Source organism: Antechinus flavipes, chromosome 5 (assembly GCF_016432865.1).
Source record: "Antechinus flavipes isolate AdamAnt ecotype Samford, QLD, Australia chromosome 5, AdamAnt_v2, whole genome shotgun sequence".
Lineage (NCBI taxonomy): Eukaryota > Metazoa > Chordata > Mammalia > Dasyuromorphia > Dasyuridae > Antechinus > Antechinus flavipes.
In genome coordinates, this window is record NC_067402.1 from 161,812,394 (window position 1) to 161,835,934 (window position 23,541).

General features: G+C 36.7%; 1 protein-coding gene across 4 annotated transcripts in view; it reads left to right on the forward strand.

Annotated features, from left to right (window-relative positions):
- FRMD4A (FERM domain containing 4A) overlaps positions 1-23,541 on the forward strand; it is a 737,403-nt gene that overhangs the window by 677,611 nt on the left and 36,251 nt on the right. For all 4 annotated transcript variants that reach the window (XM_051962747.1, XM_051962746.1, XM_051962745.1 and 1 more), the window contains exons 14-15: positions 4,011-4,152; positions 21,257-21,390. In XM_051962747.1, the coding sequence (XP_051818707.1) occupies positions 4,011-4,152; positions 21,257-21,390 (276 nt within the window). The remainder of the gene's footprint in view (positions 1-4,010; positions 4,153-21,256; positions 21,391-23,541) is intronic.

Here is a 23,541-nt window from a genome sequence, read left to right on the forward strand (position 1 = left end):
ACATAAAAACTGCTTAGATTCTTCCTGATGAATAATGTCCATCTCTAGGTGAATTAGGTTGAAACAATTCAAGACTGAGCACTTTTAATATATTATAGAACACCTCACGTTGTCTAATGTATCAAGGATCGCATCCCACTCTGCCATATATAGTATATAATATATAGAAACATCCATTTCTTTCACCAAAGGTCTTTAGCAGGGCCTCCCACACAATGTTTGCCAACCAGAGACAAGTGTTATCTAGTGGTCTTAGCAAACAGTACCCCCAAAAGGTAGCCCAAAATGTCATGGTCTATCCCTGGTTCATTCTATTTCCTCCATTTGTGGATTCTGTGTGTTTATCTCATGCACATGTATGCTGTCTCTCTCCCATTCGCTCTTCTCATCCCTGCCATGCATATACATCCCCATATGCATATACACACATGGACTTGTACTTCATTAGTGTCTTTTTTTTTTTTTAACTTTATTAGTTTCTCCCACTTCTATCATTGAAGACCATTCCACCCTGGGAGGAGGGAACTGGTGGACTCAATATAAATTGATTCATGTCTGTGAAACCTTTGGAGAACAAGAGACATTATGCTATAGAAATATCCATTGCAATTAGTAACTGACTCCATATCACCTTGGAGATCAAAATAAGATAGCTGTCATTATTCCAAGTCTGAAAAACCATTATATCCTTATGACAAGGAAGAACTTGCTATCTCCAGATGAAAATATTCTAAAATGCAAATTATCTAAAGAACAATTAGTGATGGAGAAGGTACCAACCTGTCTTGGGAGAGGGACCTTTCTCACCTGGGAATTCCCCTTGCCAATGAAATCACAGTTCCCATCCTTATCTTTTAAAGAGCTAGCTTTTCCCAGAAACTTAATAACAGTCTTCCCTCAGATAGCAGATAATTGAGAGTGTCTTTCTTCTTTTCTGAGATAATAGAGGCTTCTTCATTTTATTCAAGACCAGGAGTCAAAAGAAAATTTCAGTCTTGCTTGCATGAGTTTGATATCTCAGACTAGAAGGCCTTAGGCCACACAGATCTTACTGAGACTCAGAAGTCTGAAGGTTCCTTCTGGTATAGTTAAAACTATTTGCTTTGCCAGGAAAAAAAAAAAAAAACAACAACAACAACCCACCCTGCTTCATTTCTGCTGCTACTCCAACCCAGACTAACTTAATTGTTGTCATAATAGCATTCCAAATCAAACCAGGAAGTTTTTCTGAAGATTTCTTTGCTGGATTCTTGCTGCCTTTTCTGGACTCATACATTTGAGACTAAAGCCCAAAGTCTGAAGGCATTTCACATAATCCCACTCCACCAGCAGCATGCACACACACACACACACACACACACACACACACACACACATACACAACCATATATATATATATATATATATATATATGGCAGGGGGAGGCAATTGTCCATGGTTTTCTCTGAGGATGCTGAAACTTCAGGCTTAACCACACAAAAGTAAAGTCACTCCGCAAATTAGTGGTATATTTCCAGCTTACATTTTTGGGTGCCCTTAGCTCCTAGACTTTTCCATCTTTCTCATGGATAACTAAATGCTAGATTTGGACTGGTTTCTCTTTTTATTACCACTTGCTTGTCTAAGAGCACAACTGCCCCAAAGAGGAAGAGCAGGATTTCTCCAGACACAATCCAAGCTTGTTCAGACGGGGCTCATCCAGATGGGTGCTGTTGATATTCCATGTCAAAATGAAATAGAAGCCCTTTCCTGTTTTCTGCTCTAGACCCAAATCCTGTGAGAGCCATGATTATTTTATGCAACAAGGAAGCACTAACTTGAGAGAGACAACCTAGTCTTGAGAGCAAGGAAAACTGCTGAGGTCGTGACTAGAGAGTCACAAGTAGAAGGATGAGGAGGAAGACGGTTCATTCCTAGGTGAACAAAACAAGCCACAAGCTTCAGCATTTCCTTTGTTCCCTAGGCTTTTATTTTGTGAACACATGGAAAGTGCACCATGGTCCATCCTTCCCTACCTCCTGCCTGCATTCACCAGCTATAGCCCCAATTTAGGCTTTTCTTCTTCATTCTGTCAAATCTGAGATAACAATAGATGTCCCAAAGTCTGCAGCACCTGTTGACCTAGCTGGCCACATAGAGAAGGGAAGTTAGAATGAGCAGGATAAGTGACTTTCCCAGAATCATACAGTCAGTTTTATATCAGAGTTCTTGAATCCAGCTCTTCCTGGCTTTAAGGACAGCTCTCAATTTGCTTACCCCATAGTGCTCAAACATGTATGTAGATTATTTTTAAATATTGAACACTGGCTAATGGTTACAGTTGAGAAGAACAAATAGCAAATTTATCAATTACAGTGACAATTATACTGCATGTGGATTATTTTTAGATATTAGACACTGGCTAATGACTACAGTTGAGAAGAACAATTAGCAAATTTGTCCAGCACAGTTACAATCATATTGCTAAGGATAATTGAATATTGCCTATAGCCTTCAATATTGTGCTCAGAATTTTGTCCCCAGCTGTTAAATGGAAATTGTAAACCCCAGTAATATTTGTGGGAATGCAAAACATTTTTATTTGACCAAAAGCAGTTAACACAATAAATATTTTAATTACCTTTGGGACTAAATGTATTATTAACATAGCAAAATTTTTATTGTTTTTCTCTACTGCAAATATTAACCTACATATAACTATTATAACAATGTACTGTAAATAAAATTATATATAATGTATTTACTTAGTTACACATTTTAATGTACTTTCTTTGATATTGAAAGATTCTTTAAAAAAAAGTTTATATTTTCATTTTTTATTAGACTCTGAATAAGTCAGGCAAACATTTGCTCCATAAGCATTCACATCTTATACACTACATACATACTTAGCAACTATCTAAGTACCATTCTCCTAAAATTACTAAGAAATCTTTTTGGCACAGTGTGAATAACAAAGATAGATCTTGAAAGTAGCTTAAATTTTAGTTGCAATTTAAAATGACTTTTACATCATGAAACATATCAATCTATCACTCAATCAGTCAGCAAGGATTTATTTAATGCTATGAATTGACATATGAATGTCACCTCCTGTGCTAAGCTCAGAAAATGCATAAAAAGAGCAAAAACAGTCTTTTCCCTCAAGGAGCTTATAATTTAATGGAAAATATTACATGTCCACAAATATGTGTGTGTGTGTATGTGTATGTATAGAGAGAGAGACAGACAGACACACACAGAGAGACAGAGACACACACAGCCAGAGACAGACAGACATATATATAAGATACATAAAAGGTTTGAAACAAAGTAGTTTTGGAAAGGAAAATATTAGCAGCTGAGGTAAGTGGAAAGGGTTAACCTTAGAGGTTGGCATTTAAGCTGGTTCTTGAAGGTGGTCAGAGAATCTAAGAAAGGAGATATGGGGGCAAGCATTCCAGTCATGAGGAACAGTTGAATACAAAGGTACATCTATAGGAGATCATGTATAAAGAACAGTGAGTGGACCAGTATGGCTGAATCCCTGGGCTCATGGAGGTGAGCATTGTGTATGAATGTGTATGAAAAGTTTAAGTTGTGAGGCGCCACATGATAGAGTTTATATTTGATTCTAGAGATAATAGTAAACCATTGGAATTTATTGAGGGGGTTGAGGAACATGGTCAGACCTGCTCTTTAGGAAAACTACAGACTCATACAAATTCTAAAAATTCATTTCTTTTCTCCTTGAAGTAGAAGTGTTTAATCATAGAATTAAAGTAATCACGGAATACTTGTAACTTATGTTCGATGATAGCTCACTTAAGTGTGCTCTTGCCAAAAGTTTCAGCAGTATGTTACCTAATAGTTGCATCCCAACTTCCCGGACTTGGAATAGTCAAATGCTTAGGTATTTTAATTGTCAATTTGTAGTATCACAAACAGGCCAGTTTCTGTTGTCCATAAGCAGTAAATATTTCTCCAAATTTAAGGTTCTCTATAATCATATTTCATCCATCTGATTCTAGTCTAAAATCCATGCTGCAAGGAGCCTGAGCGAGATCGCTATTGACCTGACTGAGACAGGAACGCTGAAGACATCAAAGTTGGCCAACATGGGTAGCAAAGGGAAAATTATCAGCGGCAGCAGTGGGAGTCTCCTTTCATCAGGTGAGGATTTTGGTTTATTCTGCTTCAGTATGCAAATAATAACACAACTCCACACTGACTGACAGAGCTGTGCAGGGCTGGGAGACAGCAGCAACTGACAGAACAGCCTGGCGTATAGCAGTCAAGAATGAAATACTATTAAAAACACACATACACACAAAGTTGGGAGTCAATTGAGATACCATGGCATAAATGTCAACAGGTGCTACAAAAAAAAAGAAAAAGTAAGCTGCAGCTGCCAATCAGTGAGATGGATGGTTTGGAACACAATAGTCTTTTCACCCACACTTTAGGATCAATCAATTAGTCATACTTGTTGACTGATGGACTAATCCCACTGTTAGTAATATCATCTCTAAATGGAAAAGAAAGTGGGGTGTGTGTGTGTGTGTGTGTGTGTGTGTGTGTGTGTGTGTGTGTGTGTGTGTGTTTGATTTCATGAATGGAGGAAATGCATTGTAGTGAAACTAATATTTAGGCAAAAACAGATATTTTCCAGTCATTTTTAAAGAAAAATTATGGGGGCAGCTAGGTGGTGCAGTGGATAGAGCACCAGCCCTGAAGTCAGGAAGATTTTCCAAATCAAGTTCAAATTTGGCCTCAGACACTTAACACTTCCTAGCTGTGTGATCCAGCTAGTCACTTAACCCCAGTTACCACAGCAAAAAAAAAGAAAAAAAAGGAAAAGAAAAATTACAGAACCATTTTCCATATAGAATATGAAAAACTTGTTGCCAGGGGGCTTCAAAGCACTGTGTTGGAATGATACCCAACGTTTGAGTTTCAGACCTTGACTAGTCACTTCTTCAATAAAAAAACCTGTTTGCAAAGTGTTACATAAGCAAACCTTGACAAATGAAATCACTCAGATAATAATAAAGTCCTTGATACTGTCAAATGGCTCAACCTCAGAAAATGATATGATTTTCTCATTGGAAATGACATTAAAGAAGAGGTATTGCCTTTGATGTTCTCTAAGGACCATGGGACTTTCCCATCTGAATTGTAGCTGAAACCTTCTATTTACATAGGTCTCCCCCATTATAATATGAGCTTCTGAGAAAAGATTGTCTTTTTTGTTTTTATCACCAACACTTAATACAGCATTTTCCATATAATAAGTACCTGATAGATGCTTTTTTTGTTATTCCTTCTATAGCAGAAAAAAAGCAAAGTCACTAAAACATTCCCTCCTATAGCACTCAATTTCCTGAAAAGCTTGTTAAGTGAGACTTTTCACTTTAGATTGATCAAAATGGAAAATCTCTGAAAGCAAACAGATGCAAGGATGAGAGACAGAAGCTCATATTTCTCCCAGCCCTGATCTGGGGCTTCCTGATGACCCTGGAATAAGTCTTTGAAGCTTTCCATTTATGTTTTGTTTTTTTTTTTATATGGCAGATGGGTAGCTAATCATGAGTAACAACAACTAAAAGATCATATAGTCATGCCAGAAAAGAAATACTTTCAAGATTAAAAACAAAAGATTTAGGAGAATCTCCTGGCAAGTACTTTCTGGTTGCCATTGACGGAGACCATACTTGTCACTAATTACTAGTTGCATCTTTTCCTTACTGTCTGGCTTTCAGGCTGAGATCTGCTGTAAAGGCTGTGCCTTTGGGGCAAGGGTCGGAAAATCATGCAAAGCAAATTCTTATAAGGCCAAACTGCCAGGCAGTGCTTAGAGCCATGTGCCAACCTTCCCACTGGAAAAATCCCAAAAGTGAAGGTTACTCCACAGGCCACCAGACAAATGCTTGATTGCCCTTTAAAATAATCCAGCCTTGGTTCTGGAATGTTAGAAGAGAGAAAGTAGCCTGGAGTCTTGCCCATTTTTTCTTGATGGATGTATAGCTGAGGAAAAACTATCTTATCCCCTCTTGAGCTAGCTGGTATTGGCCCTACAGCTACGTGTTGGAAGTACCCAGCTTTGACAGACCATTTTAGGACGGTCATTATAAATGGGCTATAATGGTTCCACAGAGTCATTTCAGCTAGGGCCTGACTTATCAAATGTTTCCCTTTCTAGAAGCACTACCTATGTGATATGTATATGTGTGCTATAACAGAACAAACACTGGGCTTAGGAAAGCTGTTAGAGCATTGATTCTAACACTTAACAACTATGTCATCTCAAGCCCATCACTAACCTCTCTGAACCTCAGAAATAATAACATGTAGACACTCCGCCTCTCATGTGAGGAAAAACCCTTGGAAAGTGCTATACAACTATATTATTACATGAGAATAGACGCATCCAGTTGTCATAATTACTGGGTTCCAGTTCTGATTCAGAAAGTTGATTTTTTGATCAATCATACATCTATCCTCATTTCCTGGTTCAGTTATCATGGAACTTGTTATTTGTTCCTAAGGGTCTGCAGAGTGGTAGAGATCCTCATCTTCACATCGCAAAGCAAAAAGCACATTGCAAAACATTTGAGATCCTTACATTAAAACCACAGGTTTCCAAGGAGAACCCCATTCTTCTACCTCTAGTTGTCACCATGTGTGGAATCTCCAACTAAGTAGCTGAGGGTGGGTCAAAAGCTAACAGCTGTGTTTGTCTTCTGGAAACAAAATATGACGCCTATTGAACAGACGGTGCTGAAAACTAGATCAAGTTAGCATCCACATTCCTCTCAGCACAGAGCCCCTCTCTGTTTCTGGTCTCCTCTTAGCCAGCCCTGTTCGCTTTGGATGAGTGGGCATAGCGCCATGCTTTCATGTCTAGTTCAAGATCTCTAAGTACTTTCTAAGCATGGTCTCTGTTTGAAAGCTGAACAATGTAAGAGATTGCGTGTCTTGATGAAGATCACAGCGTAGACATTTGTCAGAGCTGAGAATAGCCTCCAAATGTCTGGTTCATACAGTATTGTAGCCTGTCCCCTCCACAAAGTCTCCAGCATTGTCATATAGCCTCTCATATAGCAATGTCTATAACAGTGATCACAGCACTCTCTATGCTGGGAATGTAAACCCACAATCTCTAGAAGCTCAAATGGAAAACAATTCGTTGTCAGGAACAGCCTCTTAAAAAAAATAAGATAATATCGTTTCCTCTTAAACAGAAAGCACTTTATATTGTAGCAATCGCATGGGCATTATTCAGAAAATTGAAAGAGTGGAATAAACATTTATTGAACACTACGAATATTTAACAAAGCATTTCAAGGTTTACGCACTTTATATGCGTTTCAATAATGGGATGAAAAATGTTTTTTAAAAAGTTCTTTTGGCTTTGTTCATTTATTCAAGTCTTTAATAGAGAATTTGCCTGAGATCTTGTTGTTAAGACATTTTTCAGTCCTATCAGACTTTATTTAGAGTTTTCTTATGAGAGATACTAGAGTGGTTTTCCATTTCCTTCTCCAGCTTATTTTACAGATGAGGAAACTGAGCCAGACAGGGTTAAGTGACCTGGCCAGGGTCACACAGCTGCTAAGTATCTGAGACCAGATTTGAACTCAGGAAGGTGAGGCTTCCTGATTTCCTGCTCTATCCACTGTCCCACATCACTGCCCTCAGTATCTGAGGTCATATGGTTATATAGCCAGTAGGCATCAGAAACTGTACTTGAACTCAGGTCTTTCTGATTTTTTAAGTCAAGCCTCCTAGCCTCCTCTATCTCTTTGCTCTCCACACACTTTGCATTTAATACTTTTTTTTAAATTCAGAGACATGAAAGAGGTTTACAAATACTTAATGGTTTAAGCTTGGTTGCTTTTAGTTCTGTCCCAACTTTTCTCCTCCCTACAACGCTTCTGTAGTCAATGAGCAAGAATTTTTTAAGGGTTACAGAAAGCGATGAGGAGTGAATCATGCTCCAGACTAGTGTCAGAGAGAACTGAACCAGATAGCAATGCAAGCCTTTCCCAGAAATGCATGTCAGAGCCTGAAAAGTCTCTCTTAATGTAAGAGGTTTCAGATACACTGATAATAGGCAGCTTAAAAGTTGCTGAGGTTAAACCAGTGGGAAGCTGGAGGATTAGCCACCAAACAGGAAACTTATCATCAGACACTAAACAATGAGAGCTTCTTTCAATAATAATAATAATGAGAAACAGCTTCAGACATCGTAGATCTTGTCACCAGTTAGATGGGTGCTGCTGATTGTGATTCTTTTTTTCTAAACCTGTGAGTAGCTCTGGTCTTTCCTGATATTAGAAGAGGACAAGATTCTATGTATGAAGTTAATGATAGTTCTACTTCTTATGGCACCATTTCCATTCTTTGTCTCCTTCAGTGGGATATATGACCTTTGTCTTAAAAAATCCTGCAGCCCAATTCCTTTCTCTTCAGTCTCTTCCTCCCTTTCCATGCCATTGTTAATCTGATAGCCTCCTACTCAAATATTGACTGACACATATTATCCTTGCTCTTCCTAATACTGCTCATAAACCCAAATTCAGCTTAGTATGTAATCCTCATCCACAAAAGGAGCAGGGTAAATTAGATCATATCTGTGGTTCTTTCTATCTCTAATGATCTATGACTTTATGTTTTCTTTTTTATCTATTACCATATGCTAGAAACAAAGACGTCTTACTAGGAAAAATTAAATAGAGATGAAAAAGGCTAAATCATCTGAAGAACGATGTTCCTCTGAACTCTTCCAAGGTTATAGTAATAAAACTAGAAACCTAATGAGAGATCTTCTATATGCATCTAGTATAGAAGTAAGATCTCCATATAAATCTAGTAAGATCTCCATATAAATGTTACCACTACTTCGTGAAAGAATCATGGCCAGTATTCAGAGGAGCAAGTTATTTAAACTTTGTGAGTTTCAGTTACTCATATAAAGGTCCCTCAGGACTTTTGAGGTAATATAGTGCCAAACTCTTATTTTATAGTTGAAAAACTGAAGCCAGAAAGTTTAGATACCATTGTCAAGGTTACTCAGGTAGCAAATAGAAGAGTTGGGATTCAAACTTATATCCTCTTAGTCCATCTAATGTTCTATGTACTTCTACTGTGTCACTTTATATCCTCAGAGATTTGCCCCATATGTGTGAAACAAGATCCTTCTAGATTTGCTGCACCAAAGGTTTAAGGCTATTCTTGAGTAGTCTGTTTACCCAGCATGGTCAGGGATCTTCTTGACTATCAGAATGGACATTTCCTTAAGCACACACCAAACCAGTTAAGCCTCCAGAGAATTGTCGAGTCTCCTACCATGGAGATGGCTGGCATTCAAAAGAAAGAACAAAAAAGGGCTTCTTTGATATAGAATTCCTCAAAGAATGTGCCCAAATAGATCCAAATCTTGTGTTTCCAAAGCACCAACTCTTATAAAACACTCTTAGTGTGCAGTTCCTATTGAATTGATTGAGTAGTACCATAAACTTAGGAAGGCAAGAAGGCAGAAATCACTTCTTCCTCCCCAACCCCTTCTTCCTAATATTAACCTGTTTTCACCAATGATTATACTTTTACAATCCTCATTTTTTGTTTCAAGGAACTGTTTTATAAACATAGATGAAGTTTGGGTGTGAAGCCTTGAATACTGACTAGGAACCGAGTCTTGTGATTAATGTATATCAGAGTAAATAAAGTATGCTTATTCCCTTTGTAAAAATTTGAAATATTTCCACTTCTAATATGCTATGTTTAAGATGGTGAAGAGGGAGGATGAGGATAAATATGTGCTCAGGTCCCAAATACAAAACTATACATTTTCTTTTATAGTTGAATACATATGGCTTTTGTGATAGTATCCCCTTGAGGGGAAGGATATTTTAGGATTTATTCTGAACATTGTTTAGGGAATTTGCCATAGCTGAAAACTCTTTGGTTGGGTAGGATTGGATAGTGAAAAGAGACTGTGTGGTTTTTCCCTCCTTTTAAGCTATTTAAAGAAAACTCCATAAAATGACCAAGAAAATGCCAGTGTTCCTGGAGGGATTTTGTGGCTTTCAATACTAGCATGTAAGCAAGTAGAATTATGTCTTTTTTTTTTTTTTAATCACTATCAGAATATCTATTTTTAAAGAATTAGAACAGTGTGACTGATGGTGGTATCTTGAATAAAAATATAGAAGCATAAACCATTCATTTTTTGCATTCCGCCTTACTCCAGAGACAGTTTCTGCTTGGGGATACAGTTGTGGGATAAGATTTAAGAGGCTCTTGGTTTTGTTTAGTGCTGCCTTTAATTTGCTTTGGGACCCTGGACACAGGAGGGAGTGAGGAAGGGAGAGAGAAAGGGAAAGAAGGAGGGGGAAAGGAAGGAGGGAAGGAAGGGGGGAAAGAAAAGGAGGAAGAAGGGGAGAAGAGGTAGTAACAAGAGAAGGGGGAGGAGGAGGAGAAAGAGGGGGGGACAGAGGGAAGGACAGAAGGACAGAGAGGGACAAAGAGAATTAGAAAAAGAAAATGAGCAAGAACTAGAGAGAGAAAATGAGAGACAGAAAGGTATAAAAATAGGGAATTAGATATTGTGGTTATAAGATTGTGGTTGAATCACCTCCATCATGAGCAGTTATATTAGTTGCTGAAGACTGTGTTTCTTTGGCCATGACATCTTGGAGAAAGTATGTCATGCAAAGTTGAACCTCTAGCTTTGGCTGGGTTCACTATAGATGCATCATTCTGCTGTTTGCACATTCTAATTCTCTTAATGTTAGCACTTCCTCCTATTGTTAGAAAGTTTATTAATAACTATTATAACAATGAGTTTTCAACAAAGTCCTGCTCTGAAACCAGAGCTATGACCCTGAGGTCTCAAAAGCTATTTGCACTGAGCATAAGGCCTAACAGTTTCTAACACACTAGAAAAGAACGTTAAGTGCCTACTTTTCCATCTTAAAGTATATTTTCATTCATATATGTTTATGATTGATACACATACATATTAAATCCTTTGTGAAAATATAAGAAAACAGGAATCATTTCACAAAGTGTTCTATAGCAGAACAGTTGGAAACTGATGGAAAGATGCATAGAATACAAGATTCTGCTTTGTTTGTTTTTCTTAATTGAAATCTGAATCATGAGAACACACCACAGTTTCCCCCAAGAAGCAATCTCTTATCAAGGTGCTTTAATAAATGTAACCGCAGATGGCTTTGTTCAGTGTTAAGCAAGATAGCTTGCCAAAGATGCTCCTGACTCATGGAGGATGTTTTATGCTTATCCAAATTGAAAAGGGATTCTCTGCAGAGGGTGAAATTTTCTACATAGTTCTATTTCTTCAGTTGCTTTGATCAAATTAAGTACCTAGAACAGTATAAGGCAGAATGATGTTTGTGATTATTCAAGAGATCATTCTAACAACCCATATTAAAAAAAATACCAACAATCTAAAGATATTAAAAATGCCTCTTATTCTGATCAACTCAGTAGTTTACAATTTTCTCATTTGTAAAAATACAGCATTGTATTGTTCTCTCTAGGTTATCTCGCCTCAATTCAGAGTCACAGTTCCCTGGGAATAAGGATAGATGCCTTAGGCTTAAGGCTTCCTGTAGATCTATATGCCTAAAACAAAAGTTCACAAGCTCCAGCTGATATACTTACTTTTTAATAGTCAGCAAAAAGACACAGTTAAATTAAAGACATTTACTAAAGTAGCATCAATCAACAAGCATTTATTATGCACCTAGCAAGCATGCTAAGTGCTGAGGACAAAGAAGGACAACAGATAATCCCTGTTTTTAAGGACTTCAGAGCCTAATGAGAACAACTACAGAACATTTCCTCCATAAACCAGGATCACACTGTCCCATAGTATGCACAGGATCAGGAGGAAGAGTACAAACACACGTAGCAGAAAGGCATAGACTTGGAGAATATATATGAGCAACTTCCGATACTGACATCCTCAATGTCTTTTGCCTTCTGTTGAGGTCCTGCTACTGTTCAATTCCCAATAATCAGGACTGGATTTCTTCTCTATGCAATTCACTCCTCAGAGCTGCCTCTTGCTTTGACTCTTTCTACAGTATCTCTTACTAAGCAAAAAGTTCCATTTTAAGGTTCAGTCTGTGGTTTACAGGATCATACCTCAGAACAGTCTCTTGCTTTAACTACCTTCTGGAGACAGTGTCTTCCCTCTAAAGACATAGTTGACCTTTTGACAATTAATTATTAGCTTCTCCCTAATTGCATCATTTTTTATCAGAGACCTTGAAACCTCATCAAGGTAAGAGTATAAACCTATCATACATTTCTTCTAAGACTGTTAACAACTTATTCTCTGTTACTTATCCCTTATCTTCTGTGATTCCTTCAGCCTTGATCAAAGTGGGAAATCAGTTGATCAATGTCTTGCTCAAAACCCTTCTCCAGCTTTGGCCCCAACCCCTACACTATAATACCTGTACTATTGTGCAAGTTTCTTATGAGGATTAAATGATATAAAAATCTGTAATATACTTTGTAAACCATGTAAACAACAAGCATTCCTGTTAATCCTCCCAGAAACATTTTTATTTTAAAAGAGAACCATGTTGAGACAATGGTAGATTCAAAGGAATGTCAATCAGTCAACAGTCATTTATTAGACACTTACTATATGCCCGACATTGTGCTGGGTATTAAAATGCAAAAATAAAAATGAAACTATCTCTAACCTTAAGAAGTTTGTTTTGGAGGAGGAAAGAGGAAAAAAAATACAATATGCATACCAAGTAAATAGACATTACCAATTGGAGGAGTCATGAGCTTCATTTCAAAAATGGTACTTGAACAGAGTTTGGAAGAAAAAACGAGATGAGGGAAGAGTATATTGCAAGCGTGGAGGAGAGTCTATACAAGTCATAAAATTATAATGATGGGAGATGAAACATCATGTATTAAGAATAGCAGTTAAGCCTGTTCTACTAGAATGTAGAGTTCATGAAAGTGACTAATATGAAAAATATGGAGTCAGATTTTGAAGGACTTTAAAAGCCAAACAGAAAATTCTGCGAGAGAGTGACATGGTCAGACCTATGTCTTAAAAAGATTATTTTGGAATATGTGTGGAAAGGGGACAGACAAGAAACCTAATAAGGAAATTGTTAGAATCCAGGCAAGAGATGACTAGAGCTGCTGTGTAAGTGGAAAGAAGGAACAGGATGCAAGATGTATTGTGCAGGTAGAATCAAGTGCATTTGGCATTTGATTAGAGATGAGGGATAAATGTGCCCACCACTGGAATTATAGATAGATAACTTTAAGGTTGCAAACCTTGTGACTGGAAAGTGACTAAGAAAGATAGTAACGTCTTAAAGAAAATTTGACAAATAAGAAAGAAGGGTAGGTTGGAGTGGGTGTTGAGAATTGGATCTTTTGGCTTTGTTGAATTTGAAATGAATACTGGCCTTCCAGTTAGAGATGCCTGATTGGCAGATGGTAATATGGATTTGGATAACAGAGATGTAGAGAGAGGAGACAGATCGAGAGAAACAGATATATATACACATATATAGACAAAGAGAAACAGAAATAGATACAGAGACAGACACAGAGAGAGAGGGAGGGAGAGATTGAAAGAGGAAAGGAGAGAAGAAGGGAGGGAGAGAGGGAAGGAAAGAGGAAGGAAGAGGAGGGAGAGACAGAAACAGAGACAGAGACACACACCAAGAATGCATATGTAAATCTGGGAGTCATCTGAGTAGGGATGATAATTGAACTGTAGGAAAATAACCAATACATTATGAAAAGATATTTAGATAAAGAATAAACCTAGAACAGATCCTGAGATATAATTTTGCAGAGGGAGTGGGATGTGGTTGATGATCTGGTAAAGGGGTTTAAAAGACAATGGAGAAGAATCAGAAAAAATTAGTGTCATGAAAACTCAGAGAAAAGAGAGAATATGGGAGGAGGGGATATAAGATGAAGCTTGAAAGGCGGGGTTTCCTTCTAAATTATGGAGGGCCTTAAGTGCCAGATCAAAAGATTTAAACTCAATTCACTTCACAAATAATCAGACATTGAAAGGTTTTTAACAGAGGAAAAATAGAATTATATCCATGCATTAGGAAGATAAATATGGTAGCAGGCTGAAATATAAGTTGGAGAGGTAAGACAGTGCAAACAAGAAAAACCATTAGATTATTTTTACTACCCATCCTCTAGTGCAGGGCTTCTTAAATTCTTTCCCCTCATGACCCTTTTCTCCTGAGAAATTTTTACATGATATATAGGTATATGAAAGAGATTTACAAATTAGATATTCCCTGATAATAAATCATAATTTTACAACCCACACATTCAGTTATGCGACCCCCATATGAGGGTGTGAACCACAGTTTAAGAAACTTTTCTCTAGGATAGATACTACTGAGCCACTGATTGTCCAAAAGGAAAAAAAAACTTGTATTACTCAGTCCATGCATTAGCAAAAGCTATGTTTATTATTTCAAGACTTTCCCTTTTTGTTATACTTTGCTGTAAGCTTTCACACTAAAGAAATTTAGGTAGCTGATGGAGAGTTTTCTAGGCATGACTTAGAATTTAAACCACTTAACATAGACTGATATTCTTGTTAAAGGCCCCATTTAATTTCTGCATCAGGTGCCTTGATAATGACTTTCAGAAAAGCCATGTTTAAGCTTTACAAAGTCTGTTATATTTGATCAGCTCATATTGCCTTTGAGTTCACCTTCATGAAAAGAATAAATAATTATGAATTTTTGAATGGAAAATGAGGAACTACTTCCTTCTTTCTATAAAAGAAATACAGTCTTTTAAAAATATTTTTTCTTCATATTTACACCATAAAGTATATGTCAAAATGTTCTCCCATGCCATTGAAATGGGGGAAACCTACTTTTCTAAGGATTATTTACCAAAGGCCTAAGGAAATAGATTGCCATTTCCTTCCTTGCCTTTCAGGCAACAGATTTCTTTTTTCTTCTTAAGTTTGTTTAGCTTTTCACCATTGCATTCAGAGAGAGCAGCATTCCTCCTTTAACTTGAAATCACTGGTCCAATCAGAAACATTTCATCAAATAGATGAGCAGAAATTCCTGATGATCAACAATCTTCTCCACCAGGATGCGTGTTCATATCCTGTGCTGAGTAACTCAGCAGCTTTAGAAAGATAGGAGCAAATTCTCTGTCTCTTTGAATGAGGATATCCTTCCATTTGTTCACCAGTCCAGGAAGAGAGCTGTTGTTTGTGCTTGCTGGTGTTCCCTTAACATCCGGACCCAGTGAATCAGACCGCCCACTGGCGTGAATGTTGCGCTAGCTGGACTTCCTAAGCTGAAGACCAACAAAATAACAGTTTGGGGAGCAGTTCTGCCTGGAAGATAGGCAAAGTAGTCTGATTCTTTGTCATTCCACAGCTATGTATGTTATGGGTACCATTCATAATGACTGTCCGGGATAAATTAATTTATAACTCTCTAACCCTATCTATAAATTAATTGACTGATTGAAGATCAATTTTTTTAACATGATACAATTTTCATTTTCTTTGAAATCATTTGAATCAGCTTTCAATCCAATTTGATTATAAGGATAACCAAAAGCACAGATTAATTTTTTTTAACCTGGTATCCTTCAAGTCAAATTAACAAATATTTATTGAAAATTCGCTGTATGGAAGGCACTGTGCTTTCATCAGAGTCACGACCTAAGATTTAGGATCATTGAGATAGGCAACATATAAGAAGGATGAAAACTGGGTAAAATATTAAAATCCTGATTTTCAAAGACATTGCCTATTGTCATTATCAACAAGATTCCTCTTCCTCTGAATTTTCATAGAGCACTGCACATTTACCATTTATTATATGCCCCCTGAGATTGATATTCAATATGGTACATTAGAAGAACATCATAATAGCCTAATATGGTGAATAAGATGCCAAACTTGGAATCAGAAAGACTTGGGTTCAAATTCTACCCCTGACACTTAAGAGTTACAAGATTTCACTCAAACTCCATGTATTTGAGGCAGATGTACCAAGCCATAGTTGGGTGGACTATCTCTTGCATTGGATCATTTTCCTTTTAACAATGTGTTCTATGACTTACTTGCCAAGTCATACATGAGTTGAATATATACTGTCTTGGACTGTTTTCTTTTTATGCATATATTTTGACATTCTCCAGATAGCTAGTAAGGTCCTTGAAGACATGGGCCATATTTCATGTGATTAAAAAAAATTATACATACAATAATGTATACATAGGGATTACTTATTAATATTTGACTGATGGGCTGTTCCTGTTGCTTTTCTTATGCTTTCCATTAGCCTATCTTTTCTAATTACATATTTCTTCTTCCATTATTTAATATTTTCCTCTAGCATATAAAACAATTTTTAACAAGTTCTAGATTCTCTCCCTTCTTCCCTCCTCACCACCCTCACTGAGAAGGCACATGTGAAATCATGCAAAATATTATTCTCCTCTCCCCAGGAATTTTTGAAGCTTCCCAAGAGCAATCAAATAGAAGTAATTTCTTTCCCTCTATGCTTCCATAGCAGTTTGTATCTCTCCTAGGATATTTAGCTTTCTGTATTATGTTATGTGTCTGTGTCTGTGTGTGTGTGTGTATGATCTCCTATCTTATGCTAGATTGTAAACTCCTTCATGACAGGAGCTGTGTCGTTCATGTCTGTAGCACATGCTATTCCTCATTCATTATAAGTGCTCAATAATTTACCTTCTTAAACCACCCCATATGGGGATTTTGTGACAATGTGGAGGTCATGAAATTATAATTTATTATTAATAAACATTTGGTTTTTATGCCTATTTTATATACCTATATATATGGGGTCAGTAAAACATTTTTGGGACAAAAGAGTTGAAATTGGAAAAAGTTTAAGAATCTCCTGTTCAATAAAATACTTGTTGAACATTGCTTTGAAACTTTTGACTCCTTAGTAGTTTAAAAAGCTTCCCCTCTAAGGTCAGGAAAAAAAAAGTCAATCAAGCATTTAAGTGCTTATTAATATATGCTAGGCATATACTACTACCTACAGATACAAAGGGAAGTATAGGAATAAAAAGAGGGTAAACCTAAATTAGGTTATATAATTAATAAAAGGATTAATGGAAAAGAAAATTAAAATTATAGGTGAAAATGATGTTTTGTCATCATTTGCAGATTCAATTTTTCCATGCTTTTCTTGTCCCACATTGACATGAATTCACAAGAGCTGACTATAACATGAATTCAAGGGCTTGTTTTTTATATAATGAGGCAGAGCCCAGCAGGGAAAATGGATTATATATGAGAAGTAACATGAAATAGACAGGTCTTAGTCTTGCTTCATTGTCAAGGAAACAGCCACAGCTAAGACTGATGGGACATAGAACAGACCACTTTATCCTTAGTTGAAATGATTCCCAATGACCTAAGGGTGATTTTGCTTAAGAGTAAATAAAAGTACAAGTGGATGCTTGAATCCTTGTGCCTCTTTTTGCTTTCTTGTTGAGGTTCTTACACTTAGAGATGCAGGACTTGGGCCAGTCAGTGTGACTTGATAAAATGTTTTATTTCTCTACATCATAGAATTATATCTCTAATTTTTACTTAGTAGGAGAGAAGAAATCTTTGTAGTTTTAGTTATTTGAACATATGTAGATTTATTTTTTTAATTGTTTTATTTTCCCCCAATTATATGTAAAAAACATAACTTTTAAAAAAAAATTTTTGATTTGAAAATTTTCTTCCTCTTTTTCCTGCCTCCTAGAGAAGACAAGCAGTTTGATATAAGTTATACATGTGCAGTCATGCAAAACATCTTTCCAGAATTTTAAGAAACTATATGGGAATGCTGAAAAGAATACTGCATTTAAAATCAGGAAAGATCTGAGGGCTAAAAAGTCCTGACTGTGACATTTACTGGAAAATTAAAAGAACAAAGGATAGTCTACCTCTCAGATCTGTGAAGAAGGAAGGAATTTGTGGCCAAAGAAGAACTAGAGTACATTATGGAATACAAAATGGATAATTTTGATTATATTAAATTTTTTAAAATGTATACAAACAAAACCAATGCAGACAAGATTAGAAGGGAAGCAGTAAACTGGGGAAAAGATTTTATATCCAAGAGTTCTGATAAAGGGTTCATTTCTAAAATATATAGAGAATTGACTCAAATTTATAAGAATTAAAGTCATTCTCCAATGGATACTCAAAGGACTTGAACAGATAATTTTCAGTCTATTTCTTTTTCAGAAAAATAGCAAATTTAAAGCTAAAAGTAAGACTAAACCTTCATGTCTAGTGAAACAGTCTATTAAATGCAGTACCTGCTCCATTCTTCTCCATCCTAACATCTTCCATGGTCAGTAAGATTTAGTCATCTAGATCTTTAATTCTTCATTTTTCATAATCTATCTCTGTTGTGTCTCAATGATATAATGCATAGTATTGCACTGGACCTCTTCCCACCCCACACATCAGCACCTCCCCACCTCTCCACAAACCCAGAATAAATGAATTTGCCCCAGGTGCTGGAATTCCTCTTTACAGTTCTGGCATATTCATCTACAAGAATTTCTGGAGAAAAGAACCAGAAACTAGGGGCTTTTCATGAGACTTCCACTGCACCCACACTGTCTTTCTTTGGCACTTGTATTCTTGGCACTTGGTACAGTAAAGTTGCAAAGTAATAAGTTTAATTAGTGTTAATTAAGTGTTTTAGCCTTTGGCAATTGGTGCTAACCAATTCTTAAGTGTTCCCATAGTAGAGACCAGAATAAATGGTCTATCATTATCACCCTAAGATTATTTGTCTCCCTGAGTCTAATATTGTTATAGTTTATGCTGGTTTTAAACAAATCTTAAGTTCACATTTATTTCAAGAAATCATCATTTTCCATTAAGGGATTGGTCATATAATTAAAAAAAGAGATTAATTTCCTTTGGAGTCAATATTAATCTCCTTTGGTTTGAGTCTCTCAGTCTCTTTTGGTTAGCGTTTTTAAAAATGAGTGCCTAATAGTATTCTGAATATTATATTATATTCTTAAATGATGATGTAGAGAACATAATCATTAAATTTTCCTGAGTCACCAACTTTGATTGGTTAACTATTACCTTAGAAAATTAAATTAAGATACAAAATGACCCAACCAAATTGGAAAATTAGATAAGACATACAAGATGAAATATAATGCATCCTTGTAACTAATACAACATAATTCACTTAGAGAGGAAGAAAAACTTGCACTAATACAAGATGGCTGCTTTTTATAAGCTTCCTCATCCTTTCCCTCCTCACCCCACCCAAGACACATATGTCTTCAGAGTAATGCTGTGGGTCAAAGGCAAGCAAACCTCTTAAGTACAACAGACTCTCCTTGCATACACATCAGAGGAACCACAAGGTAACTATTTTCTACTCACTGGTCAAGTTTCCACAAGAGAACTATATTCAAACACACAATTGAAGCATGATAGAGAAAACCTAAACATAATCCAGAAGAGAAGAAAAAAAAATGAATGGTTACAACTTTGAGACACAAATTCAATAAACAAAAACTAAAGAACAGGGATTATTTACTCAAAAAGAATAAAACTAAAGTGGAATTTAATAACTCCTCAAGTATATGGTATTCACCATTTATTTATTTATTTATTATTTAATAAGGGGTCATTATATGCAAGACAAATTGTAGAAAGGCAGTTAGGTGGTCCAGCGGATAGAGCACTGTATAAACACATAACCCTGTTATCTCAGTTTCCTCATCTGTTAAATGAATTAGAGAAGGAAATGGCAAACCCCATCAATATTTTTGCCAAGAAAACCCCAAGTGGGGTCATGAAGAATCAGAAACAACTAAAATGACTAAACAACAACATATATAGAAAATACTATGATAACGAATAGCTATCTGATTTCAGTCTCAGCTGGGCAGAAAAAGAATAAAATATGATGAAATCACAGTGGGAGGTACTTAGGTGGTGAATTAACTGCCTAACCATATAGCTCAAGAGATACTGAAATTCATTACTGTTAGAAGAGGTAGAGGGTTAAGTGACTTTTAGAAGAATAGATTCATATTTTATGGATTGGTTTGAATATTATTACATGGAAGGATTTTTGTTCTGATTTTGTGCTTCTCTATTGACTATTAGTGGAAGCAACATCAGAAATGATCAATTCTGAAAGCAAAGACTGTCTTTCTCTAGAATGCAGTCCTTACGCTTAGTTGAACACAAACACTGTGCTCTTGACTTTGTGCTCCTATTCATCACGTTTACGGAATATACACCATTACTGGCCCTGCTACTGACCAAAAGCATGGTAGGAATAGCATTGGAACATGTAAAAGATTCTCATATCTGACTTACTCATCTGCCTTGGCAAGTTCCACAGTTTGCTTATATCAAATGCATTTCCATATCTAAAAGCCAGTCTGTAATATAGTTTCCTAATCTCTCTCTTGCTGTTAGTTCACTTCCCTTTTAAGGGGCAGGTCACTATCAAGGAAAGAGCATTGGTTTGGGAATCAAAAGATATAAGTATGATCCTAACTGGGGATACCTGGGGCAGGTAGGTAGGTGTGACGCAGTAGTCAGGAAGTTGTTAGTTCAAATCCAGACTCAGATATTAATTAATTAAGTGACTCTGGGCAAACCCTTTAATCTCTCCTGGACTCAGTTTCCTCATCTGTAAAATAAGGATATTAATAACTCCTACCTCACAGGGTTGTTGTGAGAATCAAAAGACATAGGAATAAAGCATTTAGCACAATGTCTGACACCTATATAAGCTATCACCATATTATACATCATACAATAATGTATATTACATATACATAGAAATAAATATGTAATGTATCATATATTAATACTTAATGTATTAATTATATCATATTTAATTTTTTTCTGATGTTGCCTTAGCTCGAGAAGTTCCTCTGAAACTTGATGTTGAGGTTATCTGGTGCATGGCACCTCTGAGGAAAAATAAACTTGCTGGAATTATGAAGTCTTCCACCTGTTCTGCTGGCTGGCTACAAATGCAGCTAAGCACTGAGCTCTCACTGAAGACAAATACAACCCTTGCAGCACCTGTTCCATTTCATATTCTTGATTGCTAGAGTTTATCCCCTAACCACAGTGGGAGCTCCGGTGAAATTCATGAGTTTTCCAGATGTGTGTCCCATTGTCAGCCAGCCTAGTAACACCAATGTTTATTGATAGGTTCCCAGGAGTCAGATAGCTCTCAGTCTGCCAAGAAGGACATGCTGGCTGCATTGAAATCCAGGCAGGAAGCCCTGGAGGAAACCCTCCGCCAGCGACTGGAGGAGCTGAAGAAACTGTGTCTTCGAGAAGCGGTAGGCAACGGGAACCTTGCAGCCTTGGAAAAGTGTGCTGTGCATGAACATGGATTCTGACGTGCATTCGGAGGGGGAAGGGTGGGAGTGGTGGGAAGGATGTAAGCAAGAGTGAAAATCCTCCAGAGACACTCATATAGCCCTTATTGAAAAATTGCCGGAAGTTAATGAACCACGCTGAAACTCATGTTTGTTGTCTACTAAATCTTGACTAGTACCATACTCAAGAGTCCAGTGAATGGATGGCTTCTGCCAAGAGTTTGTGAATGCCTGAATATGATATTGTTATGATTTGTGTTGGTTTTAGAACAGGATAAATTTCAAAGTTGGCTTAATAAATCATATTTCCTATTGAAAGGGTGGGTTGGGGGGTGAAAGGGGAAATCAATGTTTTCACTTGATGCATAAATCCCCTTAGACTCCTGGGCTTGAGTTTTGTTAATTCTTTTTCTTTCTTTCTTTCTTTTTCTTCTTTTCTTCCTTCCTTCCTTCCTTCCTTCCTTCCTTCTTTCCTTCTTCCTTCCTTCCTTCCTTCTTTCTTTCTTTCTTTCTTTCTTTCTTTCTTTCTTTCTTTTCTTTCTTTCTCTTTCTTTCTTCTTTCTTTTCTTTCTTTCTTTCCTTCTTTCCTTTCTTTCTTCCTTTCTTTCTTTCTTTCTTTCTTTCTTTCTTTTCTTCTTTCTTTCTTTTTCTTCTTTCTTTCTTTCTTTCTTTCTTTCTTTCTTTCTTTCTTTCTCTTTCTTTCCTTCTTTCTTCTTTCTTTCTTTCTTTCTTTCTTTCTTTCTTTCTTTCTTTCTTAATTTCTCTTTCTTTCTTTTCTTCTTTCTTTCTTTCTTTCTTTCTTTCTTTCTTTCTTTCTTTCCCTCCCTCTTTTCCTTCTTTTATCTTTCTTTTTCCCTCCCTTCCTCCCTCCTTTCTTCCTTTCTTCTTTCTTTCTTCTTTCTTTCTTTTCTTCTTTTCTTCCTTCCTTTCTTCTTTTCTTCCTTCCTTCTTCCTTCCTTCTTTCTTTCTTCCATATTTCTTCATTTCTTCCTTCCTTTCTTCTTCCTGTCCTTCCTTCTTTCCTTTTTTCTGGAAAGAGCACCGGACTTGGATTCAGAAGACTTGGGTTGGAATCCCAGCTTTGCCACTTACTAGCTGTGTGACCTTGGGCTAGTCACTTAAGTTCCCCGAGCCCCAGTCTCCTAAAATGGGGGTGCTAACACTTGCACTACCTACCTCACAGGGTTGTTGTGAAGAAAGCATTTTGTAAATTCCAAAGCCCATACATGTGAAGTATTGTCTTTTTTCCTTCCTTCTTTCCTTTCTTTCTTTCCTTCTTTCAATGAAGTTTGCCCACTGCTATTTTTTTTTTAATTAACAAAGCAGTATTTATCCAAGCCAATTGTGCACACGCATCATTTCACAGCTCATTGGGATTTGGAGCCTGCCAAAGTCCCTCACCAGCGCTTCTGCATGCCCACCTCTGCCTCATCTCCCATCCCATCACTATTTCTGAGCATTTCTGTAGATGCCATTCTGAAACACAAAGAATATGGGGAGGGGGAGAGGAAGAGTGTATGTGACTGTTCTGTGTGTGAGCATGCATTCTAGGGGTGTGTACTCTTCAGAGACCCAGCCCACATTACAAGCAGTAAAACTAGGCAAGCACATATGGATTTCAACTTTGGTTGAAAGAGACATGTTTCCCTGCCCCCCCCCCCAATAATAATGTCTTACCCCAAGAAGAATGAGATGAGGGGGCCATAGACTAAGATCATATTACATTTTTCCTTCACTTAATTACGGTCTGGACTGATTTAAACTGGAGTCTCCACAAAGCAGGACCGTATTAACACAAATCCATTTCAAATCTTAGGAAAGCCTAGGGCCCAGCCACAGACATATTGTGTGATATTGTAAATATTAGGAAACATTTTTATAAAATATGTGCTTAAAAAAGTATTTTTTTAAGCTTACAGGGTTACATTTTATTTTTTTGTGAATTTTTAAATGTATTTTTTTCAAATCACAAGTAAAAACAATTTTTAACATTAGTTTTTTAAAAAAACATTTTGAGTTCCAGAATCTCTCCCATAATGTTCTTTAGGAAGCCAAAGAGAAAGTGCAACATAGCCTGGGAAAACTATCTATAACAGTGACATCAAATCATTC